The sequence below is a fragment of the Sciurus carolinensis genome, chromosome 10, assembly GCF_902686445.1.
Source record: "Sciurus carolinensis chromosome 10, mSciCar1.2, whole genome shotgun sequence".
In the NCBI taxonomy this organism is placed as follows: domain Eukaryota; kingdom Metazoa; phylum Chordata; class Mammalia; order Rodentia; family Sciuridae; genus Sciurus; species Sciurus carolinensis.
In genome coordinates, this window is record NC_062222.1 from 55,643,180 (window position 1) to 55,660,438 (window position 17,259).

Consider the following 17,259-nt stretch of genomic DNA (forward strand, 5'->3'; position numbering starts at 1 on the left):
TTTAGCCTTTAGGAAGTTAAAGCTTTTTTATTCACACTGAGTAGCCGCTTAATGAGGTCCCTTGATTATCATTCCAAAATGTCCTTTCAAAACAAAAGTTAGAAAGCTCTCTGATCCATTCTCAAGAAGAATCTGTTTCTGTGCAAAACCCATCTTGGCCTTTTTGTTGAAGAAGAACAAAATAATGTAGTAACAAAAACACAAGTGGCTGCCAAAGGAAGAGAGAGAGAAAAAAAAAAGAGTTCCTGTAAGGGACTGAAACAATAAATCTCCTCTCTGCTGAACTCCCAAAGGGAGTGTGTGTATTTCCTCTTGTTCTTTATCAGAGTCCCCAAAATAAGTAGGAATGGGCAGTGGCTGCTCACATTCAGCACACCTTTTCCATTTGCTAATAAGGCCCTGACAGGCTGAAAGGAAATTTTCCCTGCCTTACTCTGGAGAGAGGAGCCACTGAGACGATCCATGGGCACCATGCAACTGCTTCAAGTGACCACTCTCTTTCTTCTGTTCAGTCTTTGCAGCTGTGAAAACAACACAGGTACCACTTTCTGTTATTCTTCTGATGGTGTGGATGAGAAATAAGCTCTTAGCCTTAGTTTATCTTCAGGGAGCTTCTCCTGAAACTTCGATGCAGCAATTCTTTTGCTGAATTCAGTGTGTGGACATTGACTTGCAAGGCATGGAGATAGCGCCATAGAGAGAACATTTGCTTTCATTGAAGGGAAACATTTGCTGATGCAAAACACTTGAAGTGCTTGAGAAAACATAAAGGCACTGGAAATATACAGCCCTTGTTAGCAAATAAAAATCTGGGAACAAAATGCTACCTAAAATGCACCACTTCCCAAAAAACGTATTCCTTTTAGACGTAAGTCCAGAAACAATAAGACTGCTGTGAATGACTGAAAGGTTATGATTGGGAATATTGTGTTACAGATGTTATCCTATATTAGTCCCAACTGTCTATCAGCTCTGACCTATTGAGAAGTCAAGTACAGCTGCCTAAGGAAGTGAATCTTAATATCTTAAAGGGGTGGATGAGAGAGGGAGAGTCATTTAAATTACAGATTATAGAGTTCTGTTACATAAATCTGCACATATCAAAACATACACACACACAAAACACCTTGCATAACATTTCAAGGATTTGTAAACACAAAATTCCTGTCAGTTGACTGTAAGTTAAGAAACTCACATAAAGGATATATATGTACCTACATAATCCCTGACTATATTAATGACTAGTTGCAAAAAATTATTATGTTTGACTCTTAACCCTCCTTGAGTAATTCAATTTAATTCAAATTAAATTTAATCAATATTTATTAAGCTTCTCCCTATATTTGGCAGCGAAAGGAATGTAAAAATGAGTAAGACGCCCTTGCCACAGAGGTAAATGTACCAATGGGAGAAATAAACAAAAGTGATTCTAATACAAGACAGGCTTAATAAGTGTAAAAACCAAACTATCATAAAAGAACACTGTTGTAAAGATTGATTCTGATCCTGAGAAGCTCTAAGGACAAAATGTCCAAAAACTCAGTTCTAATTTTATTTTGTCCAGGCTCCTTTCAAAAGTTTGCTGCCTACAAAATTCTGATTTACAGGGATAATGTAGGAAGAAAAAAGCACACTTCTCTTTGAGCAACAATTTGTCAGTAATTTTTCAAAGTAAGTAAAGTCAGGACAAAGTCCACAACATAGTAAGAATCAAGTAGTTTGTTTACCATGCGACTCAGAGTTTCTGGGGTCAAGTTGCAGTAGGTATCAAGGTCAGAATATTTAACTTAGAAGAGTTATTAAGAATTTGACTTTTTAAAATAAAGAATATATATGAGGTGTCACAGAAATCAGTGCAGTAGTGGATGAGTAACTTCAGTATGCATGAGAAAGATGCACAAGAATCCCAAAGCCATGAAAAGCACTGTTCACAAATATATGCCAGGTTAATATAAATTGGGAAAGTCTGTGTTAGGCGGCTGCAGTTCCAGTCTGCAAGCATCAGCGAGTACAGCATTTTGCCAGCATTGTTAAACTCAGAATGGATTACACGTCTTTCTGAAAACAAAGTGGAGTAGGATCGATAGAATTAGCTTCCAAAACTTGTCTATAAGGAAGATATGAAGGTGAAGGACAATGCAGAATAGCCTGGCAGATTTTTCCTATTATGGTAGCTTTGGGAGAATGCCAACCTCCTTTAGCTCTTCGGTAACGAGCCCAGCCTTTCTTGAACAGTGTCATCTTGCTAATGAACTGTTAACCCAAGGAAGATCGTTTCCCATTTGTGCACACACAATACTTACACGATGACTCTCTCTCTCCATTTCTGCCAACAAGCCTACTTGTTATAACTAAGGGCCAGTGTCTGTAACATCTAAAAGCAAAGCAAAGTAACAACAAAGACTGCCTCGATTATCTGAGAAAAGGAACTGATAGCATAGGAGCAGACATCGACCATCAAAGTGGTGCCTAGAAGGAACTGAAAGAGACTTTCCCATCTATGCTTAAGACTCTGTTGCACCTGGCTTGGCCTGCTTTGTTTCCTTCACAGATCAGGCACAGGAAGTGAAGCATTTCCTAGGCTGATCTAGTAAGTTCTTTCCTTAATCCCCCATGCCAGGAACACACTGATTCCAGAGCTTCATATGTTCCCCAAACATAGAATGATTAACATATTTTAAGGTGTGGGGAGACATTTCATCTGTCTGAAATTCATAAGTTGTCAAGCAGATCCTTGCTTTTTTGCAAAGTCATTTATTTCTAAATAATGATCTTTAAAGAAATTGACTTGCTTTCCTTTCTGATGTTTTTATCAGTCTCAGATTTAAATAAGTGCAATATAGACTTTTGTGTTGTCAAAATCAAGGGATTCTTTCTACATGACATGAATGACTTTTATTACTTGGTTGGTGGTATAATATTTTACAATGTCCAATTTGGAAAGCTTTTCTTTTGAAATATGTATGGGGGTTTCCTGAAAGGAAACTCATTTTTTCCTAGGGTTCTCTAAATGGTACTTAAAACTGAACAGACACCCTACAGTGGCTTTTAAGCTCCTGTGACTTTTAAGTCTAGATCGATGAGCTTTTGACTGTCAGGACTGAGAAGTTAAAGGAAGAAGGATTCCAAGCAAAAGAAAGTACTGAAAATGATATGTATTTACTCTTCAGATGCCATTTGCTTTTAAACTTTACATTAATTCAGGGTTGGAAAAATTTAGGCATTTTAAGACAGGAATAGATCCCCCTTTTTTGGTATCTAAAGGAGGATTTAATTGCTTGGAGAAGTTCATTAGTGACTGAATATTCAATTTCAAGAAACAAAAATTGATTGAACATACTGTAAGCAAATTCTACACTGAATGATCTGGATTTATACAAATCATTCTTTGCCTTAGAAGTGGGAAAGGGAAGAGGATGGGTCAGATTTCATTATATTAACGGTCTTAAGAGGTAAATAAAGAATACTGTGGAAAATTTATAGCTAGCTTAGTGTGTGATATAGGCACATCAGACAAGTCTTCACATAAAACTATAAATTTTGAGCTTTGATGAACAGAATTTCTTGAACAGGAACATTTAAACATGAGAGTATTCTAGGCTGAAAATATAGGGAGACATGTTGGGCATAGTTAAGGATTTCCTGAGTATTAGGAAATAAGTTTGGAAAGATAGCATTAGAAGATATTGAATACCAGGAAGAGAAATATTGATTCATATTGCTGGGAGTATAGCTCAGTGGTAGAGCATACTTAGCACGTGTGCTGCCCTAGGTTTAATCCTCAGCACCACCAAAAAAGAAATATTGCATAGAGTTGATTAATTTAGAACCTATAAATGTGTTTGAGTATGGGAATTATATGATTGGAAATAAAAATTAGGAAGATCAATCTATCAGAAGAATATAGTCTAGATGATTGAAGTCAAGAGATATAAAAGGTAAAGAAATTAGTTTGTCATTGAAAGTCTGAGAGTCTGACAATAAAATGAAAAGGAGGGTCTGGTAAGAGGTTTAAGGAAATAGAAAATGTGTGATTTAATTTATTATTTACACTGCCAATGATAGAGAAGGCTGAAACATAAAAGTGAGATTATTTTAATATTAGAAATAGGTAAATGGATTTGGAGCAGAGGAAAGAAAGGAGATGGCTTAGTGAAGGAGTGATTTTGATTTTGAACATGGTGACTTTAAAATGCTGATAAGATACACAAGTTGAGCTTTGTGATAGTAAAAATTATCTGGTAGATAGTTGGGACACCCCTGGTTTTGGATATAGGAAGTAATGGGGAAGGGTTGAATGTTCTTTTGTTGTGAATCCAGAGTTATTAGTCCTGCTCATTGTAGCATTAATAAGAAAGGTAATCTATTTGCTTTCCTTCTCAATGCCTATATTTTTAACTTTCTTATGGCACTTATTTTCCAATTCCATCAGTTATTCTGTGTCTTAGTTCCATTACCAGATTTTAAGTACCATGAAGGAAGGAGCCATATTGACATAGCCACATTACTATTTTCATCTTGAATTTCTTCCCATGACAATGACTTGTCACCTTACTACTTTGTCCTTGTGAAAAGTTATGGATAGGTGTGAATTATATAACATAACATTGGTATAAGTGGATTATTTTGATTCAAAGTTATGAAAGTGATAACCAAATATAAGGGCATATTGTCAAAATTAGTTCTCAAATCTTGGCAGAAGAAAACACAATAATATTAGATGAACACCTAGTTTCAGGTAATAGTAATTTTACAACAGATCTGAAAAAGGCAATTTTTTTTTGTGACTAACCTTTGAGAGGGAAAATATCTAATTAGAATTGACTCTATTCTCTGTTTAGGATATTAAATACTTAATGTAACCCTATCAAATATTTAGAAATATTCAGGGAGACACCATATTCTCAACCAACTTTTAAAACAAAATGGCCTTTGTTGAAAGCAAAATTCACAAAAAGAGAAGTCGGAAGAGAGTTAAAGAAATACAGCACATCATTACTTCATGTGTTATTTTAGGTGACATAAGTTGGCTGCTTCAAAACAGGTCATTTTGTTTAGTACTTCTGTTTAGTTTAATCTACTTCAATATCTCTTACCTGAATTGGGTGACCTATATGGTAGGAAGAGTAAACTAATATGGAACAAATCCAGTGGGAAAAGTATTTAATCTCAAGCCATTTTTTAAGCTTTCTTTCTTCACTAACTCATTTTTCAATGGTTCCTACCTAAAAATAAAAGTAAAAAATAAAAATTCCTATTTTCAGAAGATTCATAGCAGTTATCAGAAATAAATTCACTGGCAATTTTATCTTATGGACTATAATTATTCAGAAAATTGGAAGAAAATGATAAGCATTTGATGGTTTCAGAAAGTTTAGAAATTAATAGATGACTTACTAGAAAGTTTTTAACTTGCTAGATAATTATCCATCCTTTCCTTTTTAACTTAGTAGATAATTTCCTTTTTAACTTACTAGATAATTGCCCATCCTTTCCTTTTCATTGGTGAAGGACATTTCAAGCTTCAGGTACATATTTTAACTTTTGCATAGTTATCAATCCAAATTACTTAAAATCTTTTTTTCTTTAGTAATCACTTTTCAAACTCTTCTCCATCTTCAAGACCAGTTTGAGTGCACATTTCTAAACACTGAATGTCAAACCAGGAATTTACAATGACATTCAATTCCTGTACAACTTTTCCTGCTTCTGGATTCCTATGGATCGCTGCAGTTCTGTTGGGTTAGGCTAGCAATGCCTGTTGAGTGTTTTATTGTCAGCTCTCTCAGTTAGTACACAAGATTGATTTTGTTTTGTTGCCCACAACAGCAGTATCAACATGAGAAACATTAATGGTGTCAGTTAAATCTAGAAAGGCCACTATATGGTTCCCAAATGTTGGGCAACCAATAAAAAAAAAGTTTTCTAAACTTGAATAGAGGTTTCAAGTCTTGGAGATGATCATAACTGGTCTATAAATAGAAGCAGTCACCATGTGAGCTCTAGACATCTGCTCTGTCTTTCCTGACATCTTTTCTAGCCTGTGTACTCCAGCAACCAGCCACACACAGGTGTAGCCAGACAGCAAACTGCCTCACTTTCATGCATATTTCTTTCTCTCAGGTGCTATTCTGGTACAAATGTATGTTTCAGAATCCCACCTGGCACTGTTAAATGTTTGAGCTTCAAGTGCAGAAGCATTAGCATCCCATGAACAGCTTTTGACTCAGGGGTGAGTGGAGCTAGCAAATAAATGCTTTCCTCTTCTATCCTGCTCTGGTTTTACTGTCTTAGTCCTCTCTCCCTTTCCCAAGGATCATGTTCCTTCAAAAACTGCACCTTTATTCTTGCCTCAGGCTCTGCTTTCTGCAGAACTCTAGGATTTATTATTTTTCTTGATGGAAATATTTTGGTTTGGGTGATAGTGTATACCTAAGTATAGATTAATTATAGTTTCTCCAACACTTTCATTAATATGCACTATCCTTTCTCTCTACTTAAAAGCAAACAAACAAATAAACAAAAAGTGTTGATCAATCATTAGCTAAATAAACTCAATAGTATTCCAAGCAGGGCCTGTTATAAGACAATCATTTACCTGCTCACATATACTCAGTAATTAATTATTCTGTGAGGTTAATAGTCAAAACTGTCAATGTCATTGATTCTACTGAACTGTGGACTACTCTTTAGTCTGTTTAATCAGTCATATTCAGTATTAATTGTGTCAAATACCAGAAGGAGACCACAATTGGGTCTGGCCCAAATTAGCCCAAAGAAATATTGCTTCAACATCTATAATCATCTGCCATTTCCTGTGCCAGGCACTTTGCACACATTACTTCCATCATAACATTTCAAGGTCATCTGTATCATTCCCATTTTACTTATTAAGAAATAGAGGCTTGGAAATGGAGTCAAGTTATACTGGGGTCATATGGAGTTAAGATCAAACCAAGACTACTGCTCTTCAAAACCTTTCCCTACAGCTCACTATCCTCTAATATAGTCACACTTCAGGAAGTTGAGTTTTCTCATCAGAACAACTGATGTTAGAAAGTTGCCACTTAACCCTTTAGAAACCCACTGCTGCTGTCCCACAGCACTTACAGCACCCTTACAGAGTGACGATGGTTTCCAGATATCCTGGGTTCAATTCATTCTTAGGGAACCCTTTGGAAGGAGCTATAGGCATTTGTCTCCCTGCCCATTATATTGGTTAAAGTAAAATGTGCTTGTCTCTAAATGTTCATGAATTTAGAGACATTGGAATACCTTAGTGGAAAGAACTTGGCCTCAATGTTAAAACTAAGTGTGGCTTTAGCTCCTTAGTATGCTGTAATTGGCCAACACATTAAATCCTTCTTAGCCTCAGTTTCTGTAACTACAAATGAAAAAAGAGATACCTGTTGACATAGAATTGGCTGTGAGAAAAAGATTTTTAAATGCTGTGTATATCACAAATTCCTATTAAAATATCATTATGTTAACCAACATCTAAATCACAGAATAGGTAGAAAGCCATTTAATCAATTTCAGAATTCTTTCTTACTAGCTGGCTCTGTCTTTTTGCCATTTCTCTTTTAGCCATAATACCATTACATATATATTTTGTGTGTGTGTCTGTTCACATCCAAATGGCCGTGTGTTGAAATAATGCTTGACTTATAAAAATCACACACAAAACACAGAAAACCATTTGTATCACACATTGAATTTATTTTTAACTGAAGTGGGAAAAGAAATCTTTTTCTGTTGTATGAACTGTGAAATCACCCTCCTAGGGTATTCAGCAAGTGTGAGGACACAAATGTGGAGCTCCTGGACACTCTTCCCAGGGTACAGAGGCCACTTCTGCATTTGTCAGCTCAAAGTCATTGTGACAACTCCTCTATCCAGCCACAAGACCTCCTGGTTATGTCCATTCCTGAAAATCTAATTTTAGCTAATTTAAAGATTTATTAATAGCAAGTGCATTATTGAGATTAGAATAATTAAATCATTTGGATCAATAAGCATTTTATTGTTTTTCTTCTTTCCCTTTCATTTTCTGACAGTTTCATTTATTTGGTGCAAGTCTCATGTCAACCGAAGTCTGAAATTCTGTAGGTTCACATAATCCAAGAAAAGCTACAAAGCTGTCAACCATTTAAATATCTTTTACTAGGATCTGTTAGCACCTACTGATATAAATCTCTTGAGAGCCAGGACCATGTATAATTGATCTTGTTTTCCCCCCCAGGACCTATTTTTGAAACAGAGGTGATATTTAGTAAATAACCTTTTTTTTTTTTTTTTAATTTGGAGAACTGCATTTCTTCAAAAGTCAGCAGGACTGAAAAATACCTAAAGTATTCCTGGATTTGTTTTCAGTTACTTGAGGGCAACATTTATTTTTATCCTTGGCCTATGTAATGGAGAATCTGTGAAAGTCACTTTGGGAAACATTGTTGTTAAACTTGAATTCAATTGGCTTCATGAAGCTATCCTACCATCTTATTTTGTATAAATAATAGAGAATGCCCACCTCCATATTATAATAACTGTCCAAATCATACCAGAATGGCATGACTGACTGAACACGTGTTGAATCACTCTTGCTCACAAGAAAAAAATCTTATCCTACACTTCTATGCCTCATTCACCAGGCCATTCTGAACCATTTATGTTAGATTAGTCCCACCCTTGCTAGGTCAAATTGTGAAAATTCAGTTGTAAACACACATAGATTACATAGTTTACATCTCCAACTCTAAAGTTCAGTATATTGAGTAATTAACTTCATTCTAATATTGTGTGCAAGTAAATGCATCGAAGAGTTCAGTTCTCAAGTTCTTAAAATTCCATACCTCTATAAGTGATCAAAATGCTGTTCAGTGGTAGAGAGTGAACTGTCCTCTGAACCAAGAGCCTTTATTTTAGCTACCAGGGACCACAGACTTGCTATGGGGCTGAGGCAAACAAAGTATTTGTTCTCTCAAGACTTTAACTTCCACAACTATAAAGTGAATGTGGCTTCCCTAATTAATAGTAGGGGATTTTTTTCTCCAGATCTACAATTTTATGCTCTTACTGTAACAAACAATTTCTATACATTTTGCCCTGAGTTGTCTTGTCCCCTTTTCATCCTGGTATTCCTAGGCTCGTTCTGGAGCAAAGTGTTGATTCTGTTCCCCAGAATTTACTTCCTTTGGGGATTTTTGACAATATCTCTTTGGTGTCTCCAAGGTCAATTCTCTGCCATGAGAGACATTTCTCACAGCACACATCTCACAAGAAAGCATTCTTTCCGTTTTCCCATACTGCACTATTTGTATGAAATTTAGAGAGATTTGTTGGGAGTGGGGCTAGAAAAGAAATTTCAGTGGTGAGAGAGGGGAGTAGGGAGAGAAACTCCTTCATCCAGAAAAAGTTAAAAAAAAATGAGGTTAAAAAATAGAAGAAAGGGACAAAGTCTGGGAGGAAGAGAGAACCTGTTTGAGGGGGCCGGGATGGGGAGATAGAGAGACTTACCTAATGCCCTAACAGTCTGGGAAGAGCATTCTCTGTTCCCCACCACCTGTTGCCCACTCTTATGGGACTGGTAGCCAGTGGGACTCCTTCTTAACATTGAACTTCTTAGTCAGGCATGGTTGTGCACTCCTGTAATTCCAGAGACTCTGGAGGCTGAGGCAAGAGGATCACAAGTTCCAGGCCACCCTCAGCAATTTCTTAAGGCCTTAAGCAACTTAGCAAGACTCTGTCTCAAAATGAAAAATTAAAAAGGACTGGGGATGTGGCTCAGTGGTTAAGCACCCTTGGATTCAGTCTCTGGTACCAAAAACAACAGCAACAAAAACAAAATCTTGGGGAAAATTTTGGTATAAGCTGAGTGCAATCTATTTTTTTTTTTTTTTTTTTGCCTGTACTAGTTTATGATAATAGGAAACAATACTTGGCCAGGACAAATACTGTTTGAACTACTGAACTCTCCCTAGGCACGTAGGCTTCAATTTCAGCCAGTTTGAGAATTCCTACTCTTTCCTCGCTTTTGACTCTAAGATCTCACTCCTGCTTTCATCAACACTGATGGGCCCTGGACCTCTACCATAGAGGCTGCTCAAGAAAATCTGCCACTTTCAACAATAATTTGATTAGGCAAACAGTTACAGTATTCCCTTCAAAGTTTAGAACATATGTTGACTATGAAGATAAGTAAAATATTTTCCAACACAAGATATCTGATACAACTAAACCAGCGATGAGAAGGAATTTATTGTTCACATTAAAAATAAAGAAATACAAGAAGTCCAAAATAAGCCCAATAGAGGGATGAGAGAAAATAACAAAAATAAGAGCATAAGTTAATCGAATGGAAGGGAAATATATAGTGCAAAGAATATCTGCGCATAATAATAAGATCGCTAAAACTATGACAATGTGAATCAGGAGAAAAGATATAAATAAATAAAAAGGAAATATGACTGCAGATTCTGCTAAAATTTAATGAGTGAATATAATGAAAATATGCCAATAATTTTGGAAATTTATATACAATAAATGCATTCCAAGAAAATATAGCCTACCAAAACTGACTCAAGAAGAAATACAAAATTTTCATAGATCTTTATTAACAAAATTAACTCAGTAATTAATCTTCCCACAAAGAAAATTCCCAGTCCACTTAGTGTCTCTAGAAAGTTAAACAAAACATTCAAATAATAAATCCAGTTTTACATAAAATCAGAGAATAAAGATAGAGATTAAAAACTTAACAGAATATTATAAAAAGAGAAGTATTGTAGGCCAATTTCATTTTTAAACGTTTGTGAAATATTTTTAGAAAGGTACTCCATCATAACCAATTGAAATTAATTAGCAAAGTGAGCTTAGTCTGAAACTAGAGAAATAATCAATACAACTCTCTACATTGATAGAATAAAGAGAAAGATATATGATCTTCTCAGTGGATGCAGAAAAATCACTTCTAAAATTTCAATATTTACTTTTGATAAAACTACTAAGGTAACTGAAATAATAAGGCAATTTTCCTAATCTAATGAAGTAACTTCAAAAACTTAGAGCAATCATCATGAATAATTGTGAATTGTTAGCTTTCCTTTGAGAGTAGAAAAACAAAGCAATCTTGCCTAGCAATGTTATTTTTATAAAACATGCTAATATCCTAGCTAGTGTTAACAAAGAAGAAAATAAATATTACGAGAATTGGAAAGAAAAAAAAACAAAACTAACATTATTTGTAGATGATATGATATGATTGTATAAGTAGAAAATCCAGAAGAATTTATTGCCAAGTTATTCATCAAGGTTTCTGTGTATAAAATTCATGTAAAGTTATTGTATTTTTATCAATGAAATGTGTATTTTAAAAAATAATTTAACAATATGTCATCTAAAGAAACATCAAAAAGTCAAGTACCTGTAAATATTCTAGTAAGAGAGGTGAATAATACTTTACTGAGTGACATTAAAGAAAACCTGAAATATTACAAAAACATACTATGTTCATTGATTGGACAAACAAGTATGTGGAATAAGAAGTTTATTATAAATTTTATGTGGAAATGCATAAAATCAAGATAACCTTAGTAATTGAAAGTAAAACAAGAAATGAGGCCTGTTTCACTTATGAGGGCCCATAATTAAGTATAGTAATTAAAACTGTCAAACAGGTTCATAGTAGACAACAAACAGCAAGCAACAGTGGTGTCAGTGCCACATAGATCAATGTAACAGGTAGAGAGCTTTGAAACAGACCTATAGCTATATAGATGTTTCATATGAAACAAAGGTGGCACAACATACCAGTGGCAAAGAAGGGGCATTTTTAATAAATGCTGCTGGGAACATTGGGTAATTACAGGGAAAAAATTAAATTGAATTCCTATACATCAATACATACAAAGTCAATTTTAGGTGAATCACTGACTTAAATGTAGAAAGCAAGTATATAAAACATTAAGAAGAGTTTAGGAGACTATGTTCATAATCTTAACCTAGAAAGATACACAAAAAGCACTAACCAAAAAAGACTTGCAATTGATTTCATTTGAATTAATTACACCATTTATCAGAAGACCAAGTAGCAAAATGGAAAAGACAGTCATAAAAAATGGAAGACACTTATTATTCTATAACCGATCAAAAATAGACTCGTCTACAATACATGAAGAAAATACAAACCAGGAAAAGATTAAAACCAACCAATCAAAAAGAATTGACAACCTTAAATAGGTATTTCACTTTTACACAAGAATAAAAATACAAATATGTTCATAATGGTATTTTTTAGAATTGTCAAAAATAAGTGATAGCTCAAATGTTTTTCAATTGCCAAATACACAAATAAATTATGGCTCATTCAATGAATTTTATACACCAATGTTAATGAACATACTGCAGCTATCATAAAGAAATGAAAAAAAATTTAAATACACTAAGCAAATCACAAACATACATACAATGTGTTTCCATTTACATAAAGTTAAAAACAGCTAAATCTAAACTCTACCATATTCAAATGTGCAGAGAGTGTGTCTATAAAATAAGGCTAAGATGATTATTACGTGAGATTGGCAGTTACTTCTGTATAAAGTGACCACAAAGGGGATAATTCATAAGAGTGTATTCCCAAGGAGATCCTGCAACGGCCAGTAATATTCTATTTTTAAATGTGGGTCACAATTACACCAGGTTTTGACTAAGATTTATTCATTATATGTATATCATATGTGTATTTCCATTTTTGCCTTTTACAATTGTAATAAAAGTTGGAAAAAAATGAATAAAATGCAGATTGTGTGTTTAGAATTTTTAAATTGAAGCAGGGATATATTTAAAGGAAAATAAGTCATCCTATTGGGTAAAGAAGATAACTCTTTCAGGTCTTCAGTGTGATTACTACTTAACCAAGCCTGAATGCATTTCATCAGGAAACCTTATGAAATATCAAGAAAAGAAGGCTATGGAGAGAAATGTCTGCAGCCTTCTGAAGTGTTCCAAACTCTTTGGCAAATAAAACTCTATTATCATTACTCCAGCCCTATTTGTGGATTCTCTATATCCCCATATCTCTTAGTGTAAATCAGCAGTGAATAAAAAATATGCATTGCAAACTTCAAAGCTTTAACTTAGCCATTATCGATTTCCTCTCAATCCCACTCTGTTATTTTTCTGAATTCTCTTTTCTCATTAAGCCTTACTTGTTTAGGGTCAGGAACATTCCATTAAGTCTCACCTTTACGCAGGCTTGCCCACTTGTAGTGAGATAGCTTTCTGCAAGATGTCACTGCCTCCAATTATTTCAGCAGTTAGAGACAACCATCTTAAACTAGTTATACAGTGGTGGATATGTCTGTCATCTCTCTGGATTGAAGATTGATGCTGAGGATTTATGGCTATCTGTGTCCCCCAAGATTCCTCATCTCCATGGGGTCTTTATCACCCACCTGGGTGTTATCTTCTGAAATCCAGATTCCAGCTTGAGTGCTATGCTTCCTGGTAGCAAAGAAAGGCTATTATTAGTTGGAACATTGTTTAAATTCTCCTGAGGACTTTTAATTCCATTTAAGTTTGACTTTTTTCAACCCCTATCTAATTCTGTGGAGGAAATTTTTTTTTTTAAGTTTTTAACCATTTTAAGAACTGATGAAACATTTAATAAAAGCACTTCTTAGCAAAGCCATGTGCTTTGTTTTCTAGTGAATCATTTCAATATGGAAGTATATTTGACTTCATAATTTAATAAAAGTAATGCCACATTTGTGTATCAATTGAGTGTTTATAGAGTGATTTTACATATGTCATCTCTACAAAACCCTAAAAGCCAGGCAAAATGGGACATGTTAACTTTTCAATTTGTAATAGTTTAAAATACTTATGGGAATTTAGAAAACATACAAATGGAATTAAATGTTATAGGGTGCTCAAAGTGATGGCTAAATTTGTATTAATAAATAAAATAATAAGATTTAAAAATCAAACTTCAAAGCTTAACAAGGGAATAGTTTTTTTTATTCTGCTACTTAAAAAAAAATAAATATTGACTTCCAAAGCCTATTAACCACTGAAAAAATATTCTCTGCACACAAATGTACACTTAGGGACGTTAAAAACATCTTCAAGAGTCTAACTGCAAAAAGTACTAAATATTAGTGCCATGATTGCAAGATACAACATGTATTACTTGAATTGACAAGGGAAATAAGTAATCAATGTTTATGCCATCACCTACCAAAGCCCTAGTCCACAGTAGGCATTCAGTAATTATGTGAAAAATACTCATTATAGGCTCAATTGGGAATTGACTGTATAGGAATGCTAGGGATAAAAGAGTCATTGTAGATTAATCAATAAGACTTCCATGCAGGTGGTAGTACAGCTTGAGCTTCAACAAAAGAAAAAGTACCCATATTCTCTAGGAACTTTATTAAATAAAAAAGAGAGAAGAACAATATGAGCATAGATATAGAATAGCGATAAAAGTGCCATATTTAAAGGAAAACAAGTAAACATCTTTTGGAGAGAAATGAGAGTGAATGGTTTCAAGTTGTAAATAAAACTCCAAAGGTTCTTCTATAATACTGAAATTCCTTTTTAAAAATTTTAATAATCTCTTTAAGATCTAGTGATCTCTTGGGAGCTTGTTTGGAGGTTCTAGCAAGAGAGTGCAGCTATTCATATGCGCTTGACAGAAGAACATCCTCCTGTCAGGGAAAGTCGTCCTCTTCAACCGAGCACAGCTTCCTGAGGGACGCACATGGAGCAGTGAGGGCGGAAGGGGACACCTGCCTAGCCAGCCAGATCAGCCAAATCAACCCTGGTGATCAATGGGGTGACTTAGATGACTGGATAAAGAAACAGTGGTATATATACACAATGGAATATTAGTCATAAAGAAGAATAAAATTATGGCATTCGCAGCTAAATGGATGGAGTTGGAGAATATCTTGCTAAGTGAGATAAGCCAATCCCAAAAAAACAACAGCCGAATGTTTTCTGATAAGTGGATGATGATACATAAAGGTGGGAGGGGTGGTAAGGAAAGAATGGAGGAAGGATGGATTGTATAGAGGGAAATGACGGGTGGGGAAGGAAAGATAATGGAATGATTACACAAATGGTGTGACTCTACTTTGGATACAACCCGAGAAATGGAAAGTTGTACCCCATATGTGTACAATGAATCAAAAAAAAAAAATCTAATGATCTAACGGTAATCCAGCATATTTTAAATGTGTCAATCAGTCCTCAAGACAGTCTCTAGTGATCCTTGGCTTCTTGTAGTCATGCCTTTGGATAGACCATTCCCACACACTTACTCAGGGCTTAATTGTGTGGCTAATGGAATATGGTGCAGGTGTTATTTTCAAAATTAGGTAGTAAAAGACTGTGGTTTCTACTGTGGTCTCAGATTGAATCTTTCTATGGGCCAGGAAGCCAGATGTAGTGTTGTGAGAACAACTGGGCAGTTTTAGGAAGATAACCTCTGGAGACAAACTGTCTTCACCTCCAGCCAGTACCGAACTTTCCAGCCACTGAGTGAGCCACAATGTAAATGGATTTTCTGAACCCATCTAACCTCTAGCTGACCTCTGACTCCAAGCCAGAATTGCTCAAAGGTGCTCTCAAATTACTACTCTACATATGTGAAACAATAAATGATTATCAAGACCCATGTTTAGGAATGATTTATTTTGCAATCAGGTGATAGCTAATAATATCATCATCAATTAAAATTTGTAATTTAAGTCTTTGAAACATTTGACGTTCAGATGATTTGAAACAGAACACCTTGTGTCAATGTAATTTGTCAAGTTGCAGGGTAAATTGTTTCAAGTTACATTCACAATAAATTTTCTATTAATATTGACTAAATTTAATTGAACCATTATTTAGTTGCCCCATAATAAAGCTAAAAATATCCTTTGAATTATATTTCTTGCCTATTTAATGTCCTCTAATTTGCCATTGAAGAAACAATATAGAATCAGAATGACACTTTATCACCTTTTTTTATAATACATTAGTATTAAAACTAGCAATAAATGTTATAAGAAAACATTTGCTCTTTGTTTTTTTAATTTTTTTTATTTTTACAGACTACATTTTGATTCCTTATACACAAATAGGGTATATCTATTCATTTCTGTGGTTGTGCATGATGTAGATTCATACCATTTGCATAATCATGCATGTACATAGGGTAATGATGTCTGTCTCACTCCACCGTCTTTCATACTCCCGGCCCCTCCTCCCTATCACTTCCCTCTACATAATCTAAAGTTCCTCCATTCTTCTCTCACTCCCCAGCCCCTTATGTTATTCCAACATAGAAAATAAAAAAATTTAGATGCTGTAATTATGAAAGATATCATGTTATTTTCATGGTAGATGTATTTTACTAATGGGTTTCATTTGCAAATCCAATTTACATCTTTACCCATGTTAATTCCTCTTCTTAGACAATGTTGCCCTTGTTTAAAATTCATAGACTAAAATTGAACTCATGTTATAATAAAAACCCAACAATTATTTAAATAACTAACAATAGGTACTAATTTTTTTTCTAGTGAAATTTTCTTTTTTGGGGGATTAAATTTTTCTTAAATTTGTTCTTTTTAGATATACATAACAGTGGAGCATATGACTTATTCTAATTAGAATCCTACTCTTGTGGTTGTACATGATGTGGAGTTACACTGGTCATGTATTCATATATGAACACAGGAAAGTTATGTCCAATTCATTCTATTGTCTTTCCTATTCCCTTCCTTCTCCCTTCCCTTCATTCCCCTTTGTCAAATCCACTGAATTTCTATTCTTCCCTCCCCACGCCCATAGTGTGTGTTATCATCTGCATGTCAGAGAGAACACTTGGACTTTGTTTTTTTGGGATTTGCTTATTTCACTTGGGATGATAGTCTCCACATTCATCCATTTACCAGCAAAAGTCATAAAGTCATTCTTTTTATGGCCCAGTAATATTCCATTGTGTGCGCATATATATATATACTTTTAATTCTTATATAGCGTGATCTTATCACTGATTCCCTTTGAATATAAGATTTTAAAATAAATATTATATTACTCGTTCATTTCCAAACTTGGGTTTTCTTTTGACCTTCTATCCTTTCCTGATACATTTGTTCTTATACTATTTTATTAAATTGGTATATTTTTGGCTTTTGTTCTTTTGTTTTTCACTTTGTATTTATTCCTTCTAAACATCCTACAAATCAATAATTTCTCTAATTATTT

The 17,259-nt window shown here is 34.4% G+C and overlaps 1 protein-coding gene across 1 annotated transcript in view; it reads left to right on the plus strand.

Moving 5' to 3' along the window:
• Positions 1 to 352: 352 nt before the first annotated feature.
• Emcn (endomucin) overlaps positions 353 to 17,259 on the plus strand; it is a 135,609-nt gene continuing 118,702 nt past the window's right edge. Inside the window, exon 1 of the mRNA XM_047566576.1 lies at positions 353 to 538. Coding sequence (XP_047422532.1) covers positions 463 to 538 — 76 coding nt within the window. The 5' untranslated portion in view covers positions 353 to 462. The remainder of the gene's footprint in view (positions 539 to 17,259) is intronic.